The sequence below is a fragment of the Centropristis striata genome, chromosome 4 (genome assembly GCF_030273125.1).
Source record: "Centropristis striata isolate RG_2023a ecotype Rhode Island chromosome 4, C.striata_1.0, whole genome shotgun sequence".
NCBI lineage: Eukaryota > Metazoa > Chordata > Actinopteri > Perciformes > Serranidae > Centropristis > Centropristis striata.
In genome coordinates, this window is record NC_081520.1 from 7,978,571 (window position 1) to 8,005,656 (window position 27,086).

At 37.7% G+C, this 27,086-nt stretch overlaps 1 protein-coding gene across 1 annotated transcript in view; it reads left to right on the forward strand.

The window, feature by feature from the left end:
- The window catches only part of akap1b (A kinase (PRKA) anchor protein 1b), a 32,103-nt gene extending 16,371 nt beyond the window's left edge, over nucleotides 1–15,732 (forward strand). Inside the window, exons 3-11 of the mRNA XM_059331045.1 lie at nucleotides 3,266–3,390; nucleotides 4,809–4,935; nucleotides 5,026–5,153; nucleotides 7,089–7,266; nucleotides 8,923–9,073; nucleotides 9,835–9,902; nucleotides 10,729–10,802; nucleotides 10,889–10,954; nucleotides 14,601–15,732. Coding sequence (XP_059187028.1) covers nucleotides 3,266–3,390; nucleotides 4,809–4,935; nucleotides 5,026–5,153; nucleotides 7,089–7,266; nucleotides 8,923–9,073; nucleotides 9,835–9,902; nucleotides 10,729–10,802; nucleotides 10,889–10,954; nucleotides 14,601–14,663 — 980 coding nt within the window. The 3' untranslated portion in view covers nucleotides 14,664–15,732. The remainder of the gene's footprint in view (nucleotides 1–3,265; nucleotides 3,391–4,808; nucleotides 4,936–5,025; nucleotides 5,154–7,088; nucleotides 7,267–8,922; nucleotides 9,074–9,834; nucleotides 9,903–10,728; nucleotides 10,803–10,888; nucleotides 10,955–14,600) is intronic.
- The last annotated feature ends 11,354 nt before the right edge of the window (nucleotides 15,733–27,086 follow it).

Consider the following 27,086-nt stretch of genomic DNA (forward strand, 5'->3'; position numbering starts at 1 on the left):
TTTCTCTTTTGAAGTCGAGACAAGATTTCTTTTTCATAAAAAGGAAATATGGAAAGCATAGATTATACCTTACCTAGGGCTGGCTTTTGCCACTAATTTTTTTTTTTTTTTAATCGGCCCAATTCCGATTCACAAGGTTTCAATCCAATACTGATTCAAGTGTATATATTTCAGTTACAATGCCAGTTTCTCTTGTATATGAAATTCATTTTCAAGGTTTTTAAGTGCCACCTGCCACCATTGGGAATTCATTCACACACCGTTCAGCAATCTGGGGTTCAGTATCTTGCTCAAGAATACTTCGACATGTAGGCTGCCATGGTCTGGGATCGAACCACCAACCCTCCGATCACTGGACAAACGATCTACCATCTGAACCGCCGTCTGAATTTATCTCTTATCTTGAATATAACCTAAGCAGAGTCGGTGAAAATGACCTTTAGTTCCCATTGGGATTTACCCCGGTAAGAAGTTAACCACTGTTGTCTGGCAGAAAACCAAGGTTAACCAGGGTTAACCCTGAATTCACTTAGCTAACTGCAAATCCTGCTGTTTTATTCCTCAGCCCTAGATTCTCCAGGTGTTGCCAAAACGTTTGTGTCAGGAGCATTTCCTTGTCGGTTTGCAGCATTCTTAAGCTGCCTGTCTGATCGTCAGTACCATGAGTAAATAAAATCTAGTATATATTCCAAATAATCACTGTTACTGAACCGCAAATACTGATACTGTTGTCTCCCTTTGGATTTCCTGATGTGTTGTTTTGAGGGCATCCATACAAAAACCTAGAGTGGACTTTTGAGTTGATTTTCTTTTTGTTGTTGTGAACTGGATCAGGACTAAACTGTTCTGCAGTTGTGATAAAACAAAGCAGGTTCTTTTTGAGTGGACTGAAATCAGACTGTTGAACACACACACATACACAGCATTTTGCTTGATTTAATACGCCTTGAAAACTGAATTGACTTGTGGTCTATTTCTATTTGCAGAGCTGACTTTTGGTGACTTATATGTCGTTGCTACTTGCTGTCTGCTTTGTTTAGTATGGTCGGAAAAAGCTGTTATTTTCAGAAAGCCAGAGAAAGCCTTTATTGTCATTGCACAGGGTAGTACAACGAAAATTTGCCTTCAACCCGTCCAAAACATATAAAAAACACACAGACAATATGAGAGAGGTGAACAGGACAGGCTGACAGAGATGAAGAGAAAGAAATGCAGCACAACATGAGGGAGGAAAGGAGGAAAACACAATGAAAAAAAACTCAGCAACATTAGCAGAATACACTTCACAAGTGCATTTTCATTATCTAATTGTTATTTGTCAGCTAAAAAGTGTCAAACCAGCTACACTTCTCATAATGAAGGAAAATCCATGTGGGGTAGTCGTGGTCTGTAAATACTTTTCTTGCTCTTGTGATGGAAAATGTTGATCTGAATCTCAGGTCTGAGTCTGTTCTGTAAATAGTTTTAAATAAATAATAAATATATCTGTTCTGTAAATAGTTTTTAATGAATAATAAATATAGCAGCTTATGTTCAACCCTCAAGTTGAGGCTTAAATGAATCTGCTTGCCACGGCCATTCAGATTAATGAGTAGCTCAGATACACATAATGTTGTACTTGCTCAGTACTAATCGTTACATCTATGGGTCATTGACAAATAAGGGTTGGCAAGATGTCAAATGGTGTAACCACAAAAGAATGATAAATATGAAATACTTTTTCCACCTACAGTGTATTTAATTGGACTTATACAAATAATTACTTAATTTAAAAAAAGCATATTTCTGAGTATTTCTACATGTACACATTTCGTCAATATTGAGCAGAACATATTCTGAAAACAAAAATTTTTTTCTAAAGCTTTGACAAATAATGTAAAATTTGTTATGTACCATAATGTTGCAATGTAAACGTGGATTGTATTTTTTTCTCATTTTAGTTCACTTTTATTTTCCTGTATATAGATTAGGGTTGTCACAATACTAAAATTTTCAACTCGATACGATACTCGGGAAAATATTCGATACTCGATACCATTTTCGATACCACAAGGATAAAAACAAAGACCCCAAAATTTAACAGAAATATTTTTATTAACAAAAAAAATGCAACAGAACCACAAGTTAAATATTTATAATAAAAAACAGTTGTACAAATGCTCTCACAAAATAAAAATAAAAAATGTTAAAAAAAACAAAAAAACAGTTGTACAAATAGAAACTGCAACTATGCTAACAAGCTTCAGGTCTGAGGTAGTGCAAAAAATATATAAATACAATAAACAATAACAATTATAACAATATTTTGAAGTTGTATGCTGTGCATTTTCATACTTTTGAAAATGAGTATTGTATCCGAATACAATGTTTTAGTATCGATACTTTTTGAGTATCGATACTTTTGACAACCCTAATATAGATATAGATATCAGATTTTTATGGAAAAAAATACTGGTTACACCAGCTGACAATGGGTTACATCACGTCATTGACCCCTATATTTCTTGCTAAATGTGACCAGGTGGCATGTGATGTAAAAGCCAATGTAGATGTAGTTCTCTCCAGAATCTTCCAGATGTCTAAAGTGATTCCTGTTAATGATACGTTAGACACCCTGTAAACTAGGCGTGGGCGATATGGCCCTAAAAGAATATCACGATATTGCAGCCATTTTTTGCGATAACGATATTCTTGATATTAGGAAATGCCTAAAAAGATATAGAAAATATGATTTATTTATTTTTTAGTCTGTATAAATATTTTTTTGTATTTGGAAACTGTTGAGATTTGCACTTCACACTACATTTTAGATTTTAAATTTACTGTTAAATTTAAAATTACTCTTGAGTATGAGCAAATAATAAAAATAACCATTTAGGGGTTCTGGGGGCATATTTTAATGAAATATTGTAAAGGAGAATAAAGGTTCTTGTAGGTTTTATTTAAGGCATCTTATTTTGACAATCTTGTAAATTCTGTGGTGTATTCTCTTAACACACTGCTCTTATTTTGAAAGCTGCATGTTTTTAGCGACAGGGAGTAAATAGCTTTTTGTGATTAAAACAACTTTAACCACTGCATCAAGAAGTAGGAATGTTTCCAATGTCATGATATGCATTTTTTTTTTTAACCATAAAAAAATATACCAATATTATCGCGAACGATACGTGGCACACCCCTACTGTAAACACAATCGACCCTGAAACTTCTATGTTGTTGTAAATGTTATTGTTAAAGGTGCTGATGATTGTGTGTGTGTCTCTAGGCTCTGATGTGAACAGTATGGACTCGGTGGACAGCGGCTGCACTATGGGTGCTGGGGAAAGCCAGAACAACCACACTGCCTCCTCCAGCTCTGAGCTCATCATCTGGGAGATTGAGGTGCCAAAGGTGAGTCGGAACACCTGGTATAAGAAGTAAATCCATAAATGATCAGTGTGATATGATATCAAGCCTTTTTATATGGTCCACCATATCACTGGAGTGAATGTTGTTAAGTATAAACAAGTTTGTATTTTATGTTATTGGGGGTTGACCATGTTGAAATGGAATATTTACACAAAATTGTTGCTAATTTCCGTTTAAATTCCATACATTAGCCAGCATGTTCAAGTCCAAGGGGTTGTTGTTGTTGTTATTATTTTTATTAATTATTAGGGACCAAGCACCATTGGTGTGAGGACCCAATTGAAATTGGTCCATTTATTATTATAACGGCAAATTAATTTCTGAAGGCTCAATCATATTCCAAAACTCTCCAAACTTGGGACAAAATTCAATCCCGTCGAAAATTTACGTATTTCATTGGTTTCAGAAATGGGCGTGGCAAAATGACCTACTAGCGCCCCCTAGAATTGAGCCCCTGAAACAGGTTTGTCGTAGAGAAACGAAATTTGGTACATGTATCATGGGAAGACGCACCAAAAAGTTTCAAGAAGCCATACCCAAAAACGAACAGGAGTTCGTTCTTGGATCGATGTTTTCTCTATCAACACCAAAAATAATATTCAAAGAGCGAAAAATAAAAGCTTGCTTAAGTGTGTTGTACTCCTGAAAATGTGTCTTTAGCTTTATCTCCAGTTAGTATGCCTTTCTTTTTAACAGTTAACCTTCTTTCTCAAACAGAGAATTGGAATGTGGTTTTAGTCATAGCATATTATTTGGCCAGCACAGTTCACGTGAACCCGCCTAACTTATAAAGCTTTGAAAACAACCATATGGCACTGAATTTGAAGAAGGCCACAAATGAGACAAGAATTAGCCCAGCACATTGACTGTCACCCCCTGAGGTCTGCCTTTTTAGAATACAGTTTTTGGGCGTGTGCAGTGACGCCACCAGCCAAGCAGCACACTGGCCTACAGTTTGTGCACTCCTTTTATTCTTTTATAGTACTCTTATTTCTCCAACAGGACTGTTCTCTTGTTTCTGGAGATGTTCTTTGTGCCTGGCAGACTGGGCTGAACGTAGAGGCTGCTGCTGTAGACAGTGCAAACCTCACTCAGACACTCTGTGCACACACTAAAAACTGTTCCTATTGTTTGTTTAAAACTAGTGCAATAAAAATACAGATGTTTTCCATAACAGGATGAATAATCGTGATTACAATAGTGATCAAAATAATCGTGATTATCATTTTGGCCATAATCGTGCAGCCCTAGATGTCCATTTGTTTTTTTTTTCCATTTAGTAAAGTGTGATCCGTGGCTCCACTCTGGGTTTGCTTCACATTCTTATAAAATGTCAACATGTTGTATAAGGGAACTGTCCTTCTAACGTGTTGTTGTCTGTGCCTGTCTTCCTGTTCCAGCATCTTGTAGGGCGGTTAATAGGGAAGCAGGGAAGGTATGTGAGTTTCCTGAAGCAGAACTCTGGTGCAAAGATCTACATCTCCACCCTGCCTTATACACAGGAGTTCCAGATCTGTCACATAGAGGGTGAGTCAGGGGGGCCACACTTCCCCTAGTTGGTGGGATGGAGTGTTGTTTTGAGCCACAGCTAAAACTTTGACTTGTATTCCTCTCCAGGTACGCAGCAGCAGGTTGACAAAGCTCTGTCCTTGATTGGGAAAAAGTTTAAAGACCTGGACTTGACCAACCTTTATGCACCGCCGCCGCCTCCACTCACATTGCCATCGCTTCCCATGACGTCCTGGGTAAGTGTAGGCTCTGTGGCGCCGACATCTACTCAGCTGGACTGACTTTAGCTGCTACAACCAGAGATGGTCCGATCAGGTTTTTTGGGACCGATACGATCACCTAAAGCCTCACCGATCCGATTACCGATCAGAACCGATCGATCACATGGGACGATATTAATATGAATATTTTACTCTTGTTTCCCCCCCATCAATTCATCCCCTCATGCACAGGCCTATAGTCTTTCATTTATGATCTAATATCATTTATTTACTAGATACTACTAGATTACCTAGATTGACCTTTATTTATTGCATAGCAGTAACTTTAATATTCCTTCATAGCAGCAGTGGCACTGTGGAAAACAATATGCCAACATGGCCTCTATAGGGCAGTCAAGAACAGGCAAGAGCTTCATGTTGAAAGTTCACTCATTTATTGATACTATCCATTTTAAATTGCTGTATTGTTGCAAATATCGTATAAAATAAGCCTATTTAACAGGCTAAACAAACTCAAAATGCCAGTCTGAACATTGTTGGCATTATTGCACATTGTTACAGAGTACAGTGTAACATATTATTATTGCTCACTCTCACACTAACATTTCTCAAAATGTATAAACGATTGCATAAATTGCAGCTAGCATGTGTGACATCGGACTCACTCACTTTGAAAAAGTTCCATATGGCAGACATGTTGTTGGTGTGTGTAGGTGCATGCAGGCTGCGTGACCACAACACAACACTTCTTCTTCGTTTTAAAGCGGCAGCGTTTCGGCGCACTACCGCCACCTTTGGATCCGGAATGTATATCACACCATAACAAACACTTGTTAAGCACATGTATGTATAATGCGATCGGATCGGTGATTTTAACCTTTGATCTGATTTTTAGATCGATCGTTTTTTTTATCATATCGGGCCGATCTGATCAGTCGCCGCTCGATCGACATCATCCCTAGCCACAACAGGGTTTTTCTTGTTTTTTTTTTTGTTTTGTTTTTTAACAAAAATGGTTAAGGCTGGACAGCTTAAAGTAGAGAGTGAGTTTATAGCATTTTGGGACCTTTATGTAGGAGTGTGGCTCATTATTTAAAAACAGTGCTGCATATCACAGCTGTTGAATGCATGAAGTTGTATGTGGTTCCTCTATTGCTGCCAAACTCAAGTGCATGAATATCAAAGCAGTTTCTGATAATAGGCAAAGTAGTTTTGATATAGCGGTCGGCTGTAACCCTAGTTGCTGAAACTGAATTTGAATTATTTATATTTGAATTTAAATTGCTTAACTTGAATAATTGCATTAAAAAACTGAATTTGAATCACATAATTTAAATTTGTATGGTTCAATTTGAATCATTGCATTGAAAAACCGAATCTGAATTGTAATTTGAAAATTTAATTTATTAGTTTGGAACTGAACATTCAGCTCTCACAATTCAATTTCAGTTCTCACAATTCAAATTCAGTTCGCAAAATTAAATTTCAATTTTCTGCCACGAACATCCGGGTAGTTGAGGCAGAGCAATCGAGCACAGATACACAGAGCGCCTCTTCGGCCAATCAGCACCTCCCGTTTTCTCTTGTAACATTTGTTGTCACCCGGTTGCATAACCCCGTCTCATTGTCCTGCTGTCGTTGCATCATATTCTGTGACCTGTGAAATTCTTTCACCTGCAGCAGTGCAACCTTTCTAAAGGTTCTGAAGTTAATGCATTTAGTTTATATTTGCTGACTGATAAAGCAGAATTGTTAATATCTTCTGGCCAATCCTTTAAATTGCAGCATAATGTTGCATTTCACTGTGGCAAACGTTTCCTGCACTCTGGCACTGCTCTGGTCTCATTAGAAACCTGGAGGAAGCTGCATTCTATTTCTGAATGAAGCCATGGGGAATGCAGACTGGATCATGGACGTTAACGGTTTGTCTTGTGTCATTTGTCTTCTCAGCTTCTGCTCCCCAGTGGAGTGACCGTTGAAGTCATAGTGGTGAACATTGTGTCAGCCGGTCACGTCTTTGTCCAGCAGCACACCCATCCCACCTACCACGCTCTGCGAAGCCTCGACCAGCAGATGTTCCTCTGCTACTCCCAGCCGGGCACCCCGGCCCTGCCCTCCCCCGCTGAAGGTGACGCACACAGTGGGCTTCAAGTCCAAGTACACTGATGCATGTTTCTGCACTTCCAGTAAACTTTCAACTCCTCCATGTAGTAAACGTGTCTTTCCCATGATACACTTTAGACCAAAGCTGTGGTCACACATACAGTACAGGCCAAAAGTTTGGACACACCTTCTCATTCAATGCGTTTCCTTTATTTTCATGACTATTTACATTGTAGATTCATCAAAACTATTAATGAACACATGTGGAATTATGTACTGAACAAAAAAGTGTGAAATAACTGAAAACATGTCTTATATTCTAGTAAGCAAAGGGTGGTTACTTTGAGGAATCTAAAACACAAGACATGTTTTCAGTTATTTCACACTTTTTTGTTAAGTACATAATTCCATATGTGTTTATTCATAGTTTTGATGCCTTCAGTGAGAATCTACAATGTAAATAGTCATGAAAATAAAGAAAACGCAATGAATGAGAAGGTGTGTCCAAACTTTTGGCCTGTACTGTATGTGTGAATAACACTGTAGATGTCTAATGCAGAAGAACAAGTACTTTAAAACCGCATGTGTGAGTGTATCCCAGGACTGACAGGTCAAGGACTTAAGTGCCCTTGAGCAAGGCACCCTTTCCAGGTTGTTCCAGTTTTTTAACAATAATTAACCAGTGAAATTCACTTTGCTTTTTTGTGATATATGACATAACTCTGTTTTACTGCTAAAAAGACATTTAAGAGTTATTCCCACTTCTAGCCATGATGGTGCTGATTCCATAGAGGTGCAGGGCTTTTATTATATATTAACCCATTGAAGCCTGGAAAGCGTATACATCGTTTTGTAGTATTTGTATAGTCTCTCAAATACTTTTTGAATTTCATTTCTATCTGCTACAGAGGCTGAAAAATCTATTATTTAGTAGAAGCGTTGACACTTCTGTTGAATTTCCAGAAAAACATCAGGTTTTAGGGGCTGATTTTAAAATCGCCCAGAGGTTTTACAGGCGTTTTAGGCCTCAATGGGTTAAAGTAAAAGTAAGGCAGAGGACAGTAAAATGTGACACGAGCAAAGAACAGCCCGACAGTGCTCGGGGTTCAGAGGGTCAAATCCTTTGTTGGGAGGTAAAACATGTTAGATGCTAACCAATTTTAAGTGATGTCCATAGGGCTGCACAATTAATCAAATTTTAATCGTGATCATGATTTTGGCCGCCACAATTAAATTTACCTGATCGTCGGTGATATTTCCATTTTAAAATGCGTCTCTCCTGCATATCTAGTCAAGCACTTTCTACACCAGTAGTCCACCAACCACCAAGGGGCGGGGCTGTTTTTCTCCCATGAAAAAAGCCTGGTTGCTGATTGGATAGAACGCTAAGCAGGATGTGACGTAGAATTTAACATAGAATTTAACATAACAATTAATACTTCCCGTTCACTTCCATTCTATGCGGGCCATGGGGCAAATAAAATGTTTGCTTCCATTGGTGAAGCATGATGCGTAGAATAAAATGAATGAAAATAAAGGTGTAAATAATAAAGGGGTGAATGGGGGTGCGGTGCAAATTGCCATTTGGCCAAACAAATCCACACAGCCAGTTCCCCAGCATTAACACTCTTTGTGTGTGTGTGTGTGTGTGTGTGTGTGTGTGTGTGTGTGTGTGGTCCAGTTGGTGTGATCTGTGCAGCTCCAGCGGTGGAAGGAGCCTGGTGGAGAGCGCAGGTCATCACCTTCTATAAAGAAAACAATGAAGTGGAGATCAGATATGTTGATTATGGAGGCTATGACCGAGTAAAGATCGACTCACTGCGGCAAATCAGGTGAGTGTTGTTGGATTCCTACAACACAACCTGTGTTAACCCTTTATCAGGCACTCATTGAAATACTTGGAAATTCACAAGTACAATAGTGATTCAACCCTAAAGTGTCATTGCAGGACACTACAAGACTTTTTTTACTTTTGTGACATTTTTAAAAATATTACATTTTTATGTTGAAAATCAAGATCAATGAAGTGACCATATATGGTTCCTCGCCTGTCTAGGGTAAAACATTTTTAAAAAGGTGTCTGTATTAAAAATATAGGAAAGACATATATAAACTTAAAGGAACATTGATTTTTATGTTGTTAAATGTTTTATGGAACATTTATAACACATGTTTATATGTATATATTTGTTATTTATATGATATATAAGAATATAACGTATGTAATATTATATATAATGTCGGTCCGGGAGCAGGAGGTGTAAAAAAAGCCGTACTCTGTGCGTCCGGTGAAAGAGGGAAATAAGACAGGCTCATGGCCGCTGCTGATTGGTCCGATGGTGTGATGTCACTATCTGTGACATAGCCTAATATTTGCTGATTGGCTGAGAGAAGTCACGTGGTTCTCCGACCTCACTGGGCTGCATAGCAACGCCATTTTGGATGTCCACGGAAGTGACCATATATAGTTCCTTACCGGATAAAGGGTTAATGCAGCAAAACAATTAGTGGCGTTAATAAGAATTTGTGTTATTGCGATGATGTTATTGAAATTATGTCTTCATTAACAGATTGTTCCTTTTCTTTTTTCTAGGTCTGATTTTGTAACACTACCTTTTCAAGGTGCGGAAGTATTGCTTGACAACATCGCCCCACTTCCAGGTACAACATTGTTTTTTTTTGTTTGTTTTTTTTAAACAATATGTTTATTGATTTTCCACAGCACACAGTGAAAAACAAACAAACACAAAGAACAAACAAACAAATAAAATTTAAAAAAAGAAATAAAAAAACCCACACTAGGCTATACTACACTACAACTCGGCGCACAGACAGAGAAAAATACATATCGACAGATGATTCAGAACTTATATGGATACAAAAACAAATGAGAGTTAAGCACCTCACATGTTCCAGTCCTATGTAAATCCTTGTGTAAATATGGTTGAAATATTCATACCAATGTATAACATAAAAGGGTCCCATATTCTATGAAAGAGGTCATCTTTATCACGCAGCATACATGTCAGATAGTCAAGAGATATATATTCCATAATAACATTATGCCATTGTGTTCTAGAGGGAGCTTTATCTGTTATCCAGTTTAAGAGAATACATTTTCTAGCACAGAAAATTAACATTTTGTACAATTTCTTCTCATATTTATCAACAATAAAGCCATGTGATATCCCAAGCCACATGCATAATGGGTCACATAGCAGATTCTTAGATAAAATCCTATTCATCTCCCCACCATGTGCCAGAACTTTTGTATATTCCTGCAGGATCATAAGCAATGAGTTAGACTGCCTATCTCTATTTTACAACAATCTTTAATTTCACATAATTTTAAGACTTGCAGATCCTAGCTCTAGCATTTTAACTTTGAAGTTGAAATTGTCTGCTTTATTGATTTTTACTTCCAAGTTTCATGTTTTGCTGTGTGACCCGCAGCATTGTTGTGACATATTTAAATGTAATTGATCAGGGGAGGATCGTTTTTCACCTGAGGCCACATCAGCGTTGGAAGAGATGACCAGAGGAGTGGCTCTGCTGGCACAGGTTAGACCACCTCCCTCACTCAACTCAACCTGAGAGAATCTGTCAACTGTAACTGACTGACTGTTTATCTGTTTCTCTCTGTAAAGGTCTCAAATTACGATAACAACACAGGCCTCCCACTGGTCCACCTGTGGAACATGGTCGGAGATGAGGTACGGTGCTTCCTTCATACTGCTTTATAAATGCTCTGCATAAAGCATAGTGCTCTGTATGTAACAAAATTGTATAATTATAATGTAGGGTTGAGCTTTAAAACAACTACTGTCTTACACATTTCTACACTGTAAAAAATGTCTGTCGATTTTACGGTGAAAAATTGCTAAACCATGACAGTAAAAGACCGTGAAACTATAAATGGGTTAATTCAGTTTCAGTAACAATGAAACATCGTTAATGTATATATCGGCCAAAACAGTATTTTATTTTTAATACATTACTCCACTGTAAAATACACTGGCACCGTGTTTGTAGCAAAAATATACTGTAACATATATATATATTATAAGTCATCACTGTAATTTTTGCATCTATTTTTTGTAAAAAATACTTTTTCCCACTGTTAAATGTACTAAACACCATATCTCTAACAAAGATATATACTGTAACATTTAATGGTAAAATCTTTAATTTATGAGGCATTTATAAAACATTTTCTTGTCAATTATATGGCAAAACAGCTTTTCTTTTAAAGGACTTAAAGGACCGTAAAATATGGAATAAAATGGCAATCTTACTCAGGAAATCAACAGTGCTAATATCATTTTACCGGAATAATAAAAAAAAAGTAGCACCGTATTTATTACGGTAAAGTTCTGTCAACCACAGCTGCTTTTAACAAAAAAACAGGGTTTTTTTTTTTTTACAGTGTACACTTAGTACAAATGGACACAGGCCTTAAGTCTTTATTTTCTGTTTTTATTTTTTGTTTCATCACATTATGTCAGATCTATTTTATTACACTGTTGATGCAGTTTGCTGTGAATATAGACGTGAATATCACTTTCTCCCTGTAAACATGTTTGCTTGTCAGGATAATGTAAACATGCATGTAAACACACTGAGTGAAACTCGACCCTTGCTGCACAGGTGTTTCACATGAAAGACTTCAAAAGCCTCAAAGGAAAAAATCTCTGTTTAATGTGTTTAATGTGAAACACTTGGGGCCAATCCCATAACCCCACATTTACCCCTACCACTTACTGGAGCCCTCCCCCTCTGCCCTGAGTGTTGACACACAGAGGAAGGGTGTCCTGGTTCTTGCTGGTTTAGAGACTAAGTATGAGGGCTACATGGATCTCCAAACTGAGGTTTTTTAGAGGCGTGTTTTGACGATGACTAACAATGACTAACGTTTCATGTCATCAGTCAGCTGGTGATCTGATGCATGAAGAGTTTGGAAAAGGTTAGATTTTATGCCAACCAGCTAAACCAACGTGTGTTATTATGACACGTTCTGCTAAATTAAAAAGCAGCTGACGTCAACAACGTGGAAAATCCAACTGATATTAACTGTGTTTTCCACATATGGACTCTTCATAGGCAGGAAGCAGAGGAATATTTACAGCCACCAAAGTATATCTGACTACCCATTTTAGCCTTTTTTTTGTTTGGTGTTTTTTTATGTTATCTGTTCGAGAGACTATAAGGTGTAGTGGTAAGCTGTTTTGCCTCACAGCAAGGCAAGTTTATTTGTGTAGCACCTTTCAACAACAGGGCAATTTAAAGTGCTTTACACAACACATTAAAAACATTTAAAGGAGAAATATACAGATCATATTCAACTATAAAAATGTAAGACTAAAAACAAGCAGATAAAAGATGTAGGAAAAAAGAACATTTGATAATATGTATATTTTCTTAAATATCAAATTCTCTACTCATATCGCTAAACGAGAGGAGCTTTAGCCTTTTTAGGAAAAAAACGGCATCTCTAAACTATTTTTCTGGGAGTTTATTCCAGATATGTGGAGCATAAAAACTGAACGCGGCCTCTCCATGTTTAGTTCAGAAATGTAAAAAAATACAAAAGTATATTCAAATATAAAATTTTAAAATTGAAAGCGGGCTGATAAAAGTTACAGTGCAGTAAAGTAAAGGCAGTGGCAAACAGAAAAGGCTTTAGTCTTGATTTAAAAGAGTTGAGAGTTGCTGCCTCTCCATGTTTAGTTCTGAAAGAGGGTCACAGGTTTGAATCCGGCCTGCAGCTTTTCTGTGTGGAGTTTGCATGTTCTCCGTGTCAGCGTGGGTTCTCACCGGGTCCTCCCAGTGATTGACTGGCGACCTGTCCAGGGTGACCCCGCCTCTCACCTAATGTCAGCTGGGATCGGCTCCAACCCCCCACGATCCGCGTTGGTATAATTGGTTAAGGAGAATGAATGAATGTTTGAGAGGACGGTAGGGCTGCAACTAACGACTATTTTAATAGTCGACTAGTCACCGACTATTGAAACGATTAGTCGACTAATCGGATAATTATTAATTTTTGCTTAAATTTAGCATGAAGTTGCTTTAAATATGTGGCAAATAGAAGATAATAAACACAAGAAAGATGGGTACTTAAATGAAAAATGCATCTTTTATTCAACAATTCAGCTGCTGATTCATACAAAAAATAAATAAACCTCTGTCCATTTTTTTCTGGACAGGAAAATGTGTTTTATAAAACTGTATTTCTGCTCCATCAAGTGGGTGGAACTGGTTCTGGGTTCTGGATGTAGTCTGGGTTGAACTGGGCTCATCTGTTGGAACCTCGTATCACAGACCAGCACCAGTACTGACTCAGTGAGGCACCTGTTACTGCTACACATCTGCTTCTTCTGCAGAAAGGCTCCATGCTGGCTCTCTGCTTCAGACTGCATGCATTTAATCTAAAATATGTTTGTCAGACATAATGTTAAAGCTGTCCAACGTCGACGAATCGTTGCAGCCCTAGAGGACGGTGCTATCCAATGATTTCCCTTCACTCTATCACACATGTTCTGCAGACATTCTAATGAAGTAACGTTAAAGGACATGGACACAATGCAATATGACAATGTCATGAACATAATATATTGGTTTATAAATGGACTAATGGAGCCCCTGTCTGAAAGACTGCAGAGCTGAACACTGGCAACATGAAGGAGATGAGTAGAGGTGGGGGGGTGAACATGCAAACAGGTCACATTGTTCGTTGACTAGAAGTTCAAGTGTTTTTTGAGGTGACGAGACAAGACACGGCAGAGTTGGTCTCAAAGAAAACAAACTGCGCCAGTATGGACTTTTGGATGGAAAGAGGTCTCGCTCTCTTCTTCTTCTTCTGCTAATTTAGAGGTGCATTACTACAAGCGGCTGCTGAGTCAAATGTGACACCTAGTGGTAAAATGAAGTATACCAATCCAATCCAGTATTAGGCTAAATATATATAAACTAGTATGAACATTTTTCCACTGGCCCAACCTGACCATCAGGGTTTTGAAGGGTTGTCCCATTTCATAGGGGAAGATTTTAACCACTACCCCTAGTAACTTGAGTCAAAAAGAGAGGAGGGGGTTTAAAAAAAATGGAATGGAATGGGGCCCAATGTACTGAAAATGATAAATAAAAGATAGTAGATTGGTAAGGATGAGTCATTGATAAATGAACATTTTTAATGTAAAAATATGTATATCATTTTTTATGTCTCAGCCATGGGGAACCCCTGCAGGCAGCCTAAAGAGCCACATGAGGCTCTGGAGCCAGAGGTTGGCCACCCCTGGTCTATATGATAAATTTAAGATGGTGAGAAATGTAATGACGGCGTTTCTCTTGTTTTTTCAGGTGATCTCAGTGAACCGTACGCTGGCAGAGAGGGGCCTGGGTGTTTGGGTGGATGGATTTTGAACTCCTAACATGCTCTGATCTCCGCCCGCAACCCATTTATGTCTTGTGATCAGCAGTCTGGGACCTAGGTGCTCCTGGGGTCCCACCCTCACCAGACTCACCACTGGATCTAAGAAGATTGTTTTTTTTTTTCCTTTCATTTATTTTTTTTTTTCTACCCCAAAATTCCTTTGAAATGAAATTGTTTGCAGGCATAATCTACAAGAACAGCATAAGACAACCTCCCCTTCTTGTTCTTGTACACAAAAAGAATTCAAAGAAGGAAAGGAAGGAGGTACTTGTACAAAAAAAAACTAAAAAAAATCTAATCTATATTGTAACTAAATAAAGGTTCAACCAATATTTTTTCCTCCCCCATTTTTGCTCTGGGCCTTTGCTCACTGACTGTGGATCATCATGCTGTGTGCAAACACGGACAAACGTGTCCATCAGACTGTGGAGATGTGTTGTGAACAAATTTGAGTTCCATTGACACCTCGCTTGTAGTCGTCTGTAGGTCCCTACATTTCAACGTTGATTTAGCAGATTTTGGGGGGAGTTCTTCTCTGGATAGTGTAGGCTGTAGAAAGGCTCTAGAGACTGATAGGTGATAGTGTGGCCGAGAGCTACGGTGGTCAGAGGGTGGTCCCTGGTGGAGCACTCAGCTGGTCTGCCCGGCAACTGTGGCCTCAAGAGACATGGACTTCTCTGGGTTTCCATCTAGAGCTGCTGCTGCTGCACCTCCAACCAGACAGGAGCGAGCCGTCGCCTTCGCTCCACCTTTTCTCCACCAACGTGACCCCGTGTCACAGAGGAGCCAGGAGTTTCAACCTACCAGACAAAATGCAGACGAGCGGCTTTTAAAATCGGAACTCCAAGTTGGGCAAATTTCTTTGACTCAATATTTCCAAGAAGCAAGTGAGGCAACAAACGGCTGACTACACAGATCACTACACAGGGACTGTTTGTAACCCTTGCATTACATTTGCTCTGTTTTTAAAGACTGACGTAACTGTTAAGATCCACCTCCACATCCACCCCCAAGTGAAGTGTCCACAAAGTCAAAATAAAATGAATTATGACTAGGAAACGATGGGAAACCCACTGAAATGTTAGTATTTTTAACCACACCACATCAGAGTTGGTGTGCATTTTAAATCTGTCATAACACTTGGTAACAAATGGTTAAACATCTAAATCTGAAGGGAAACAAAGCTGCTAAAGGTCCGTTTAGTTGTTTTCACTGATTTGTCAATTACCGAATGTCTCGGGTGTCATCTGGTTAATCCAAAGAAATCAGGATGTTCTGAGCTGCAATGTGAGCGTCAGTGTGATGGCAGAGTGCTGCTCTTATCCTACAAAGACCTGAAGCTCTGAGGGAACCTGCAAACTGACTGACATGGAAGGATTTAGTTTGCAACGCTGCTCTTCAGTGTCAACTTTATATTAACTGTTCATCTAAATCCAGTTTGTGTCATTAGCGTGCATGGTAAAGCTGCCCAGGAGCACCTCTGTTCTGTTCTGTGCTCTTCACTGTGTCCACTTTGATGCTGAACTGAGTGTCAGTCAGCCTGTGTGCACTAACAGAGCAGGGCCTTGTTCTTCACATGTGGATAAGATGATAATCACAGCCTCATGAAACTTTACAACCACAAACTAGACACCTAGAGTATTCAGAGGATGGATGGCTGTCCTAGGTCAGCAGTTTCCAGAACAGAAGTGCTGTCCAATTGCAGAAAAATGTATTTAGTTAAGAAATCTCCAAATGTCAAAGATTTTTGGAACCAAATTATAGCATGGCTTTTTCTCTGGTGAGAGATTTGTGACTATTTTATTAATTGGCACAGGATCAAAATTGTTAAATTTTGTTCCAAATGTGTGTAACAAATGTGGACCCAGAAACTGCTGCAATAACCATGTTGGACATCATTGAGCATGGAAATGACTTCAGATACTCATAATGTTCTAAACCCTTATACACTTTAATAATTTGCATTCATTGAATAATTAGCACAGGTTCACCACTAGATCATCTTGAGCTCATATTGCAAATTAGTCTATCGTCTATCTGACCAAAATGTTGCATTTGTAATTTAATGGAGCTTATTAAGTGAGTGGATATATAGTTTAGATAAGACGGCAGTAAGAATACTTGACAGTTTTGAAGTTTGAACTACACTTTGATTAACAGTGTAAAAGCATCAACACTGAGGAGAGAAATCTTGTTTACATAATTAAAATGCAGATAGTCACTGTTCAGTATGTGGATCTATATAAGGATTAAACTTTAATGAATCCAGCTCTAAACCAATGTGGTCACATTGAGGCATGGTTGATACAACATTCAGAGATGGCCCAACGACATGGTGTGGCCAGAGGGGTTAGCTGATCTAGCTGATAGGCATAGTGTTTATGTGTAAACAGAATTTAGTAGAACTTCAAATTCAACAGTCTCAGCCAGGCAACATGGTCTCACAGGAATCCGTGAAATAGCCACGGAATCACTCAAATTTCCGTGAAACTGACACGGATTTCGCTACAATGCAAGTTAATGACAGTCATATCCCGTGGCTATTCCAACATACAAAGTGATTATGTACATTCACTGAGTGAATATTTAGAAAATAAAACATATTTCTCGCTAGAAATGTGATCAAAATCCATTTTTATGCAGAAACTTAGTCAAAATATTGATGATTTTTCACTAAAAATGAGAGAACTGTCCGCCATGTTTTTGTTCTGACCGCCGGGACCTTGAAAGTCACGTGACTTTGAACAAACCAATAGGAAAAAATATCCATGGAGTAGCCACGGGATATGACTGTCATTAACTTGCATTGTAGCGAAATCCGTGTCAGTTTCACGGAAATTTGAGTGATTCCGTGGCTATTCCACGGATTTTGAGTTAAGCAAATCCGTGGCTATTTCACGGATTCCTGTGAGACCAGGTTCCAGCCAGGACACAACTTGAAATGTTCCACAAACAGAAAATAATAAAGAGAAAATGTATGCAGAGAGCTCATTAGTGACAGAGAACAGATCACCTCCATTCATAATGATGAAAACAGACATGGAGAGAACTGTGATATAGGATCTTAATTATTTAAAGTTGCTATGTTAAAAAATGAAAATGAGCTTGATTGACTGAAGCAAACCTGATAATGTTTTACAAATAGAGGTTTCTTTATTATTGTGGATCAAAAATCAGCTTTCTATTTTAATCCTTAAAATCAGGATAGTTGAAATGGAACATTTGACCATGTGTCCTTACTTTGGTACATTCTATCAGTTATACAACACTTGATATTATGTAGCTGTTCTTTTTAAAGAAGAATCTAAAATGTGAATGACAGTTGTCAGGACATGAAACTAATTATCTGTTGATTTTTATCAATCAGGACTCGTATTCTACATTGGCATAACCTTCAGTGCTGTAGCAAAAATAGCTTAATCAAAAATTGAATTGTGATATTAATGGAAAATGTATTGTGACACCCCTACATATATATTTATTAAAAAAACCAGCCCTTTGGATTGTTTAATTACATCTGAAGAACAAGGTCCTGCTGAGCAGGAAGAACCACAGTTTTCACCTTTTTTTTCAGCTAAAGCTGCAACTGAATGTGTCTTGTCACTGTAGTATAGATTTATTTTTTCAGAAATTGCAATGTTTATCCAGTATCAAGAAGTCAGACCTTCCCTGTGTTTGCACTTCAGTGTTCAGTGAACCCAGTAAGGGATTCATTTCCACTATGACTGTAATGCTAAGTAACACTAACATCATGTTATTTCATATTTTTGAAGTCTCTTTTAAATGGGAATGGCATCACTGTTACCCTAGCAATAAGGCAGCTTTATTTTGAAATTGAAGGACAATGGGGAAAGGATGGGCTTTACGTGTTATATTGGACACAGCTAAGAACTAGGAACATGAACTGCCTAACACATGTAAACAACACTGATACAACTCCTCAATAACACATCATTTCAGTAATGTATCTCAGGAATGGTTCGTTAGGTGGTTGATTAGTGAATCAACGTGCCTGAGGGCAGCTGATGGAGGAACGGGGCATGATTGTGCTCGGAAAGAGAGAATTGGGCATTTTGACAAAGATACATCTGAGTTTTTGAAGGTGTCCTCAAGTTGGTGCTGGAATTGGAGCAGTAGCCATATTGTTGTTCTCTGTTTCACATGAACTGAACTGAACTGACCCCTCCCCTCCCTCCCTACACACACACACACACACACACACACACACACACACACACACCAACATGGTCTCACAGGAATCCGTGAAATAGCCACGGATTCGCTTAACTCTAAATCCGTGGAATAGCCACGGAATCACTCAAATTTCTGTGAAACTGACATGGATTCCGCTACAATGCAAGTTAATGACAGTCATATCCCGTGGCTATTCCAACATACAAAGTGATTATGTACATTCACTGAGTGAATATTTAGAAAATAAAACATATATTTCTCGCTAGAAATGTGATCAAAATCCATTTTTATGCAGAAACTAAGTCAAAATATTGATTTTTTTTCACTAAAAATGAGAGAACTGTCCGCCATGTTTTTTGTTCTGACCGCCGGGACCTTGAAAGTCACGTGACTTGGAACAAACCAATAGGAAAAAATATCCGTGGAATAGCCACGGGATATGACATTATGACACATATGACATGTCATTAACTTGCATTGTAGCGAAATTTGAGTTATTCCGTGGCTATTCCACAGATTTTGAGTTAAGCGAATCTGTGGCTATTTCACGGATTCCTGTGAGACCAGGTTCCACACACACACCTGCTCGCAGACAAAAACCCAGAAACCCTCAACACACCTTAGTACGTCAGTTTGATCAAACTAGAGTTTTGTTCATTTCTCTGTAAATAAGATATTTGACTGTACTTTTCTATAACACTGGAGAGAAAGAGATATAAAGGGAACATGATTTTACTGTTTGTTTTTCTGTTTGGTTTGTTCTGGTTCATCCTGACTCCCCTGTTTCAGTCACTCAATGTTCTCAAGATGTGGGACTGGTTTTTAAGTGTTTGCATAGCTAGACAAGTCATCATTTGATTATTTAAATGGGTGTGAAGCTATTGTGCCCAAAAGCATTTAACATGTACAGATCAGTTTTGCTAGGCTCATCTTAAGTTTGATTTGTTGATTGTACAGATCTATTCTAAGGGAAAAAATAAAAGCTATTCAAAGTGTTTGTGCTACTTTATTTCCCACATGTTCATTAGGTGAATGGATTTATATTTTTTAATTTTTAGTTCTGAATGGCAGATGAAACTATACAATAGGGAATTAAATGGGTCTCAGCAGGAGGGGCTACATGTAACCTACTGTTGACCATGTGAAAGGATGAAAAGTCCATATTCAAACAGCTACAAATATGAAAACATGATCATTAACCCTTTGATGCACAACATATTGACATCCCTTCTAATGCACAACATGGGTCAAAAATGACCCGCATTCATTTCCCATGTTATTTAATGCTGCTGTTTCTGTGCTCTATCTTTTGATAACTTATTATATTATACTAATATTCAAAGTATTCTTTAAATATCTTGTTTATGATAACAACAGATCATTATTTCCTTTTTGCCTCTCAAACTTTATGAAGACATTTTTTTTGTATTATTACATACAGTACAGGCCAAAAGTTTGGACACACCCATCTCATTCAATGTGTTTTTCTTTATTTTCATGACTATTTACATTGTAGATTCTCACTGAAGGCATCAAAACTATGAATAAACACATATGGAATTATGTACTTAACAAAAAAAGTGTGAAATAACTGAAAACGTCTTGTATTTTAATTCCTCAAAGTAGCCACCCTTTGCTTACTAGAATATAAGACATGTTTTCAGTTATTTCACACTTTTTTGTTAAGTACATAATTCCACATGTGTTCATTAATAGTTTTGATGAATTTACAATGTCAATAGTCATGAAAATAAAGGAAAAACATTGAATGAGAAGGTGTGTCCAAACTTTTGGCCTGTACTGTACCTAAAAGTGTGGCTGGTGGATAAAGGTCTCATTGCTATTCACAGTCCTGTCTATAAACTGTGTCCCTTAACAACTCAGATCAAATACTGGCTTCAACAAAAACTCCACATTCAACAATTTCTTGCTGCCAGTGTGCACGTAGTACCTGTTTACAGTAAACATACAGTACAATAACAGTTGAAACATACCCATAATAAACCTGTTATAACATTGTTTCACTACAACTGATTCATACAGTGTAAATCCTCCTTTCTGGCCAACAGCATTTCATCTACAACAGATCTCACATTTGTTTTTGCATTAAAAAAAAAATTCCCCCTTATCCCCACAGTCAGCATGTTGTCTCTGTCCTCTAACATGACACCACAGCCTTAAAAATGGACCTGACGAACTGTGATAAACACGATCCCTTTAGACTTCTGTTCTCCTGTGCTGATTTTTCATCAACACTACCACAGAGCCACTTATAGGACCGTGAACTTCACCAGATGTGATGAAACTAAAATTTTTAATATGTTAACGGTGCAGTAACTTCACATATTTCATGCTCAGATGCATGTATAACAGTATAAATAAGAATATAAAAGGTTTGAAGCAAATAAAAAATAACCACTTACTGTGATTTTTTTTTTCAGTGCAAGAACAGCAGACCAACATTAATTGCAAGAAGTCATTTTGAGCATTTTAACACTGCACTTTTAAGATTTCATGCTCAAATGCATGTAGTTGTACTGAGGGCCACTTCAAGTGAGGGTAAGGACTGTATGCGGTCCCCGGGCCTCCAGTTGCCCATCCCTTATGTAGACTGAAGCTTGAGAAAACTGTAAGATAAAACCATGAATTGGGTATAAGTTTTGGTGATACTACATTTTATAATGCAGTGGTTCCCAAACTTGTTCTGCTGGGCCACACTTTTGAAAATGAAAAACTGTCAAGTTTTTTTCTTTGTAGGAGGCGAGTTGAGCATTTGCAGGCACAGAAGTTGCTTTAGTAAAACAACTCGACAGTTGACTAGTTTTTTTTCTGAAGAAATAAATGGGCTTGTCTTTGTGTCTTTGTGTTCGGGGATGTGAACTCTCCAAGTGGCGTCTTAATTTGTTCGGCTTCATACTGTCAGAAGCTAATATTTTGAGACACACAACACACTGCGGTCTCTCTTCATTACTCCTCAGCACGAGGGCCAGATATGGCTCATCATATTTTCTTTTTTTTTTTAAATAGTTGTCACATTTGGTGTGGATTCATCTTCTGTTTGTCGTTTACCTGGCTGTACTTACACAAACTTTTCCATGATATGCTAGCTAGCAGTGAAGAAGAAAAATGCATCATTTATATTTAGCCTCACCCTCATCACATCACTGTGATGGTAATGACAATCAGTGATGGTAATGACAATTTATCTGTTTATTACCTTATAACTAGAATATATTAGCTTAATTTACTATTTACTACTTTACTATGATACATAATTGAACAGTGACCAAAATGTATTTCAAGTGTACTTACAAATATTTAGAATATGATTCTTAAAGAGCATGTTTTGTACTTACTGGAATGATTGTGAAAACTTTGCTTTTCAAATCATTCTGTATTAAAATCAGTGTTTTGTTTTTGTGATGGTAATGACATTTTGCTCTGACAACTTTGAAAAAATTATAAAAATATCAAAATCATCATGAAATACAATCATAGCTATGCTAAGATCTTTGTTCCAGACCAATTGATAAACTTTTTGAAATAGAAAAAAACAGATTAAAGAACATTATTTTTTCAAAATTTGGGGACAGAAAAACTCCCTTAATTGAAGAATCACCCATATATGTCAAGAGAAAGATGCATGCAACGATGCCTAACACTAACCTCAGTGACAGAGAGCTGTCATTAACAAAACACCTGCAGGTGAAGGGCCAGAACAGCAACATGCTGAAAGACAGAGAGAGAATCCAACAGCACAGCCAACTGCTAAATATTAGTATTTAATATTGTATTCATATGGATATTTGATCTGCCTCAGGAAAGTTCAGAGTTTGGTGCAGCCACGAACTCGAAAGACAAACTATCAAGAGAGTTAGATGACCAATCAGCCATAAAATGTAGTTGTGCAGTTGTTTAGAAGAGGAACAGATTGAGATCAACAGTCCCAGTGTGATTACGATGTGGATCGGACCCAGCCACCCTCTGCCAGGAAGAGATGAGACCGCCTAGACAATCTGTTTCACCACAAGCCTCCCCACTCATTCACATGCCACACAGAGGCCGTGCCCATTTTCCACCTCCGTTTTCTCACATGGCTATCATGCAGATACTGTGAGCAATGAGCCTCTTGCCCTCTCCATTCATAAGGATACGTGTTTACATCCTCCAGAGGGTTTGCACTTTACCAGTTGTCCCTCCCACTCACTGACATTCTGCCTCCACTGTGTCCCTCTTCCCATGGTGGGAAGGACCCAATGGGTGGGATGATGCCTCTTGCTGATCTCTCCACATCCATTAAAAAAATGTAATAAGTGACAATGTTTTTTATTCATTTTGGTCATTTCTGCCTTTTAAATGTTTTTGTTTTACTCTTTCAATGCATTTTCTAAATGACAACATTTTTTTAATAAACGTAAAAGAAAAAAGACATAATAAAACCATAGTTCAACATCTAAAAATGACTGCATGCTTTCTTTTTTTTTGTCCATTTTTTTCTTATTTTAATTCTTTGAAATAAAACTATTAATCCACACCTGGTCCAAGGCCACATACAAACCTTCATACAGCGGATACCCAGAATGGGTGATAGTGCTTTCCAAAGCTGGACCGGACACTGAGGAAGGGTTATACAAGAACCGCCTCTATCCACCACATCACCCCTGTCCTCCAACAGCTCCACTGGCTCTCTGTTCAGTTCCGGATTCAATACAAAGTCCTCCTGGTAACTTTCAAGGCTATCCACAACCTCACCCCCCCATACCTGTCCGACCTCCTCCATGTTCCCACTCCCTCCCGCTCCCTCAGATCCTCTTCCTCAATACACCTGTCTGTCCCCTCTGCCCGTCTCACCACCATGGGGAGCAGAGCATTCAGCCGCTCTGCTCCCCGCCTCTGGAACTCATTACCACCCCAACTCAGGAACATTGACTCACTCCCCCATTTCAAATCACAACTCAAAACACATCTGTTTAAAACTGCCTATTCCCTTTGATGACTTTTACCCTGTCCAATATGTCAATATGTCTATTGTATTGTATTGCATTGTATTTTATATTGTATTTTATTGCTGTTTCTTTTCTATCCTTTTGTACGGTGTCCTTGAGTGCCAAGAAAGGTGCCTCCAAATAAAATGTAGTATTATTATTATTATTATTATTATTATTATTATTATTATTATTATTATTATAATACACTACAGGTTTTTCCAGCAGCCTTTTTGTTCAAACAATATCTCATTGTACACAAAATGAACCCAGAATGTGTACATTGCATAATAGTTGAATTGTGCAATAAAAGCTTGTATATGTATATATATATATATATATATATATATATATATATATATATATAAAGATAATTTTCACTGTACTGCACTTTCAAAATAAAAAAAAGTAATTGTGCACAAAAATGAGAAATTTCATTGTCGTACAAAAATAATTGTTATTGTGGGTAAGTCTCATTGTTTCAATCAATGTATTTTTATCTTTCCAAATATACTTAAATTAGATTTTTAAATAAGCTAAAATAAAGGATTTGAATGCTTAAATATCATCTTTGGCGTTTTTTAATGTGCCCCTCTGATTAAACACTGGCCCCTGCTTGGCCCCCACAGTAAAACTGGTCTAGAACCGCCACTGCCTGTCAGTGCAAATCCTTTATAAACTACAACTGTTTACAAGAGATAGCACGCTAAAGGCCTATAACAATAATGTTAGACTACATAATTGTGCTTGGGGGGCACTTCAGGATTTTGTGCTCAGGGGCCTCTGCATTCTTAATCCATGCCTGGTGAGGACATAGGGACAGGAAGACAGTCTGGGGACATCTGGTGGGTAGATGGAAAATGGCAAGTCTGGGAAATGAAGGAGTAGAGATGGTGATGGAGGAGTAAGGTGGGCTGAGGAGCAGTTTGTGACAGTAAATGGGTAATTGTTATCTGAGACCTCACAAACATTTGGCAAATCATCTATTTATTTTACAAAGGCACTGAATACATTACCTACATACACTACCAGTCAAAAGTTTTAGAACACCACAATTTTTCAATTCTTTATTGAAATTCAAGCAGTTCAAGTCCAATGAACAGCTAGAATGGGTACAAAGGTAAGTGGTGAACTGCCAGAGGTAAATAAAAAAAGGTAAGGTTAACCAAAACTGAAAAATAATGTACATTTCATAATTATGCAAAAAGGCCTTTTTCAGGGAACAAGAAATGGGTTAAAAACTTAAAGCAGTTCTGCATCAATGGAGGTTGATCAAGCCTTGAAAGTTGCTAAGTTGCTACCAATTCCTACAGGTGTCCCAACTTTTCTTGATCACTTACAACCTATAAGTTGCTCCACATTTATGGAAACTTCTGCAACAGAGTTGGGAAGAATTTTCTGAAGAATATTTGATTTCCATTGTAGAAAGAATGCCAGTGTTCAGCTGTTCTATCTGTTAAGGTGCTACTTCAATGAGTCAACAGTTTAGAATACATTTTCCTTTCTAAACTGATTCTATGATTTATTTTTTAACTTCAGTTGTTTATTTGTTACATGCATTAATTTCAGAGCACACTGAGACATTAAACTGCATCCTTTTCAATAAAATTCTGGAGAAGTTGGAGTGTTCTAAAACTTTTGACCAGTAGTGTACATTCTACCTTATAGAAGTTGAGAAAGCACATTTTAATATACTCACAAAATGAATATACATTACGATTTGACAAAATTATCTGCAGTAATGGAAAAATCCACCGAAAAAGGGACACAAGATACATGATTGTTGGTTGAAATCTGGATGAAGGATGTTTTATTTTATTTTATTTTTATTTTTCAGTCTCTAGTCTGCTAGTGTTTGAGAGCCAGAGGCACTGAGTTCTCTTCTGCTGTATGTAAGGATTAATGCCCAACAATGTGCCTTTTATCAGACATCAATTCCTGATTACAGACATCTTAAAGGCCATTACCTGGCTAATAAAAAAATAAAAATTCTGGCAGATGGTTAATTCTGTTGCCTTTTCCTCATCTTAAACAGCTCCCAGACCCAATTAGAGAGAGCCCATTCAGATGATTTGGGATTTCTTAAGTACATTATACATATGTACCTATACATACACATATACATAGGTTTTTGATCAGTGGGTTGAGATTTAAATGAAACAGCCTCTCTTTACAGGAGTAAAATCCCCTATCCTATTTTAATAAAGCTCCACATTTATTTTTCCTATATAATCCTACTTCATATACCATCTTTCTTTCTTTTCTATATATATTTTCCCGTCTTTCTTTATATACAGACATGTCTCACTCACACACACACACACACACACACAAACACACACACACACACACACACACACACACACACACAATCTCTCTAACTGTATCTATGTAGGCTACACATGTCCTGTCTGTTAAATCATCAGTTGTGTGTTAAAGCTTCACCAGTTGAAACAAATAAGACTGATGTGTGTGTGTGTGTGTGAAATTGCCAATGACGTCCACAATCTTACTATGAAGGAGAGACAAACACCTTTGTGCTTTTTGGGAGAATACAAGCATATTATTATATTTGAATAACTATAAGAAGGCAGATAGCCAATATGTTTTTCTTAACTGTAGCTTTCGTCTTTCCCACAGACAGACCTGAGACAGCTCAGTTTGGTTTGTGTTCCCACAGTATGTTATCTTATTTAGGCTTTGTAGCTCATATATACACGGCTGTAAGAACGACACACACACACACACACACACACACACACTATCAAAATCTTTGAAAAGACTTGAACAGCTGTTGGCCTGTCCATGTCAAAGGTAACTAGCCAATAGAACTTGGTTTGCGTGTAAATCCATGATTAAATGTGAATGATTACAGACATCGGGAGCTGTGTTAGTCTGAGTCCAGCACTGCATAACTTTACCTGTGACCTAAATAAAAAGCTTACATTGATACCAGTCTTTTTTCTCCGGTTTGTGTTTATTCTTGGCTTCCAACCTATGAACATGAGATCCTTTACAGCAGGGATGAGCAACTTAAATGCTGGAGGGGGCCACAATTTTTCATGGACACTACCACAGGGCCACATATAGGACCGTGCACTTCACCAGATATGATGAAACTGCAATTTTAAATATGTTTACAGTGCAGTAACTTAACATATTTCATGCTCAAATGCATGTATAACAGTATAAATAGGAATACAAAAGGTTTGAAGTAAATAAAAAATAACCACT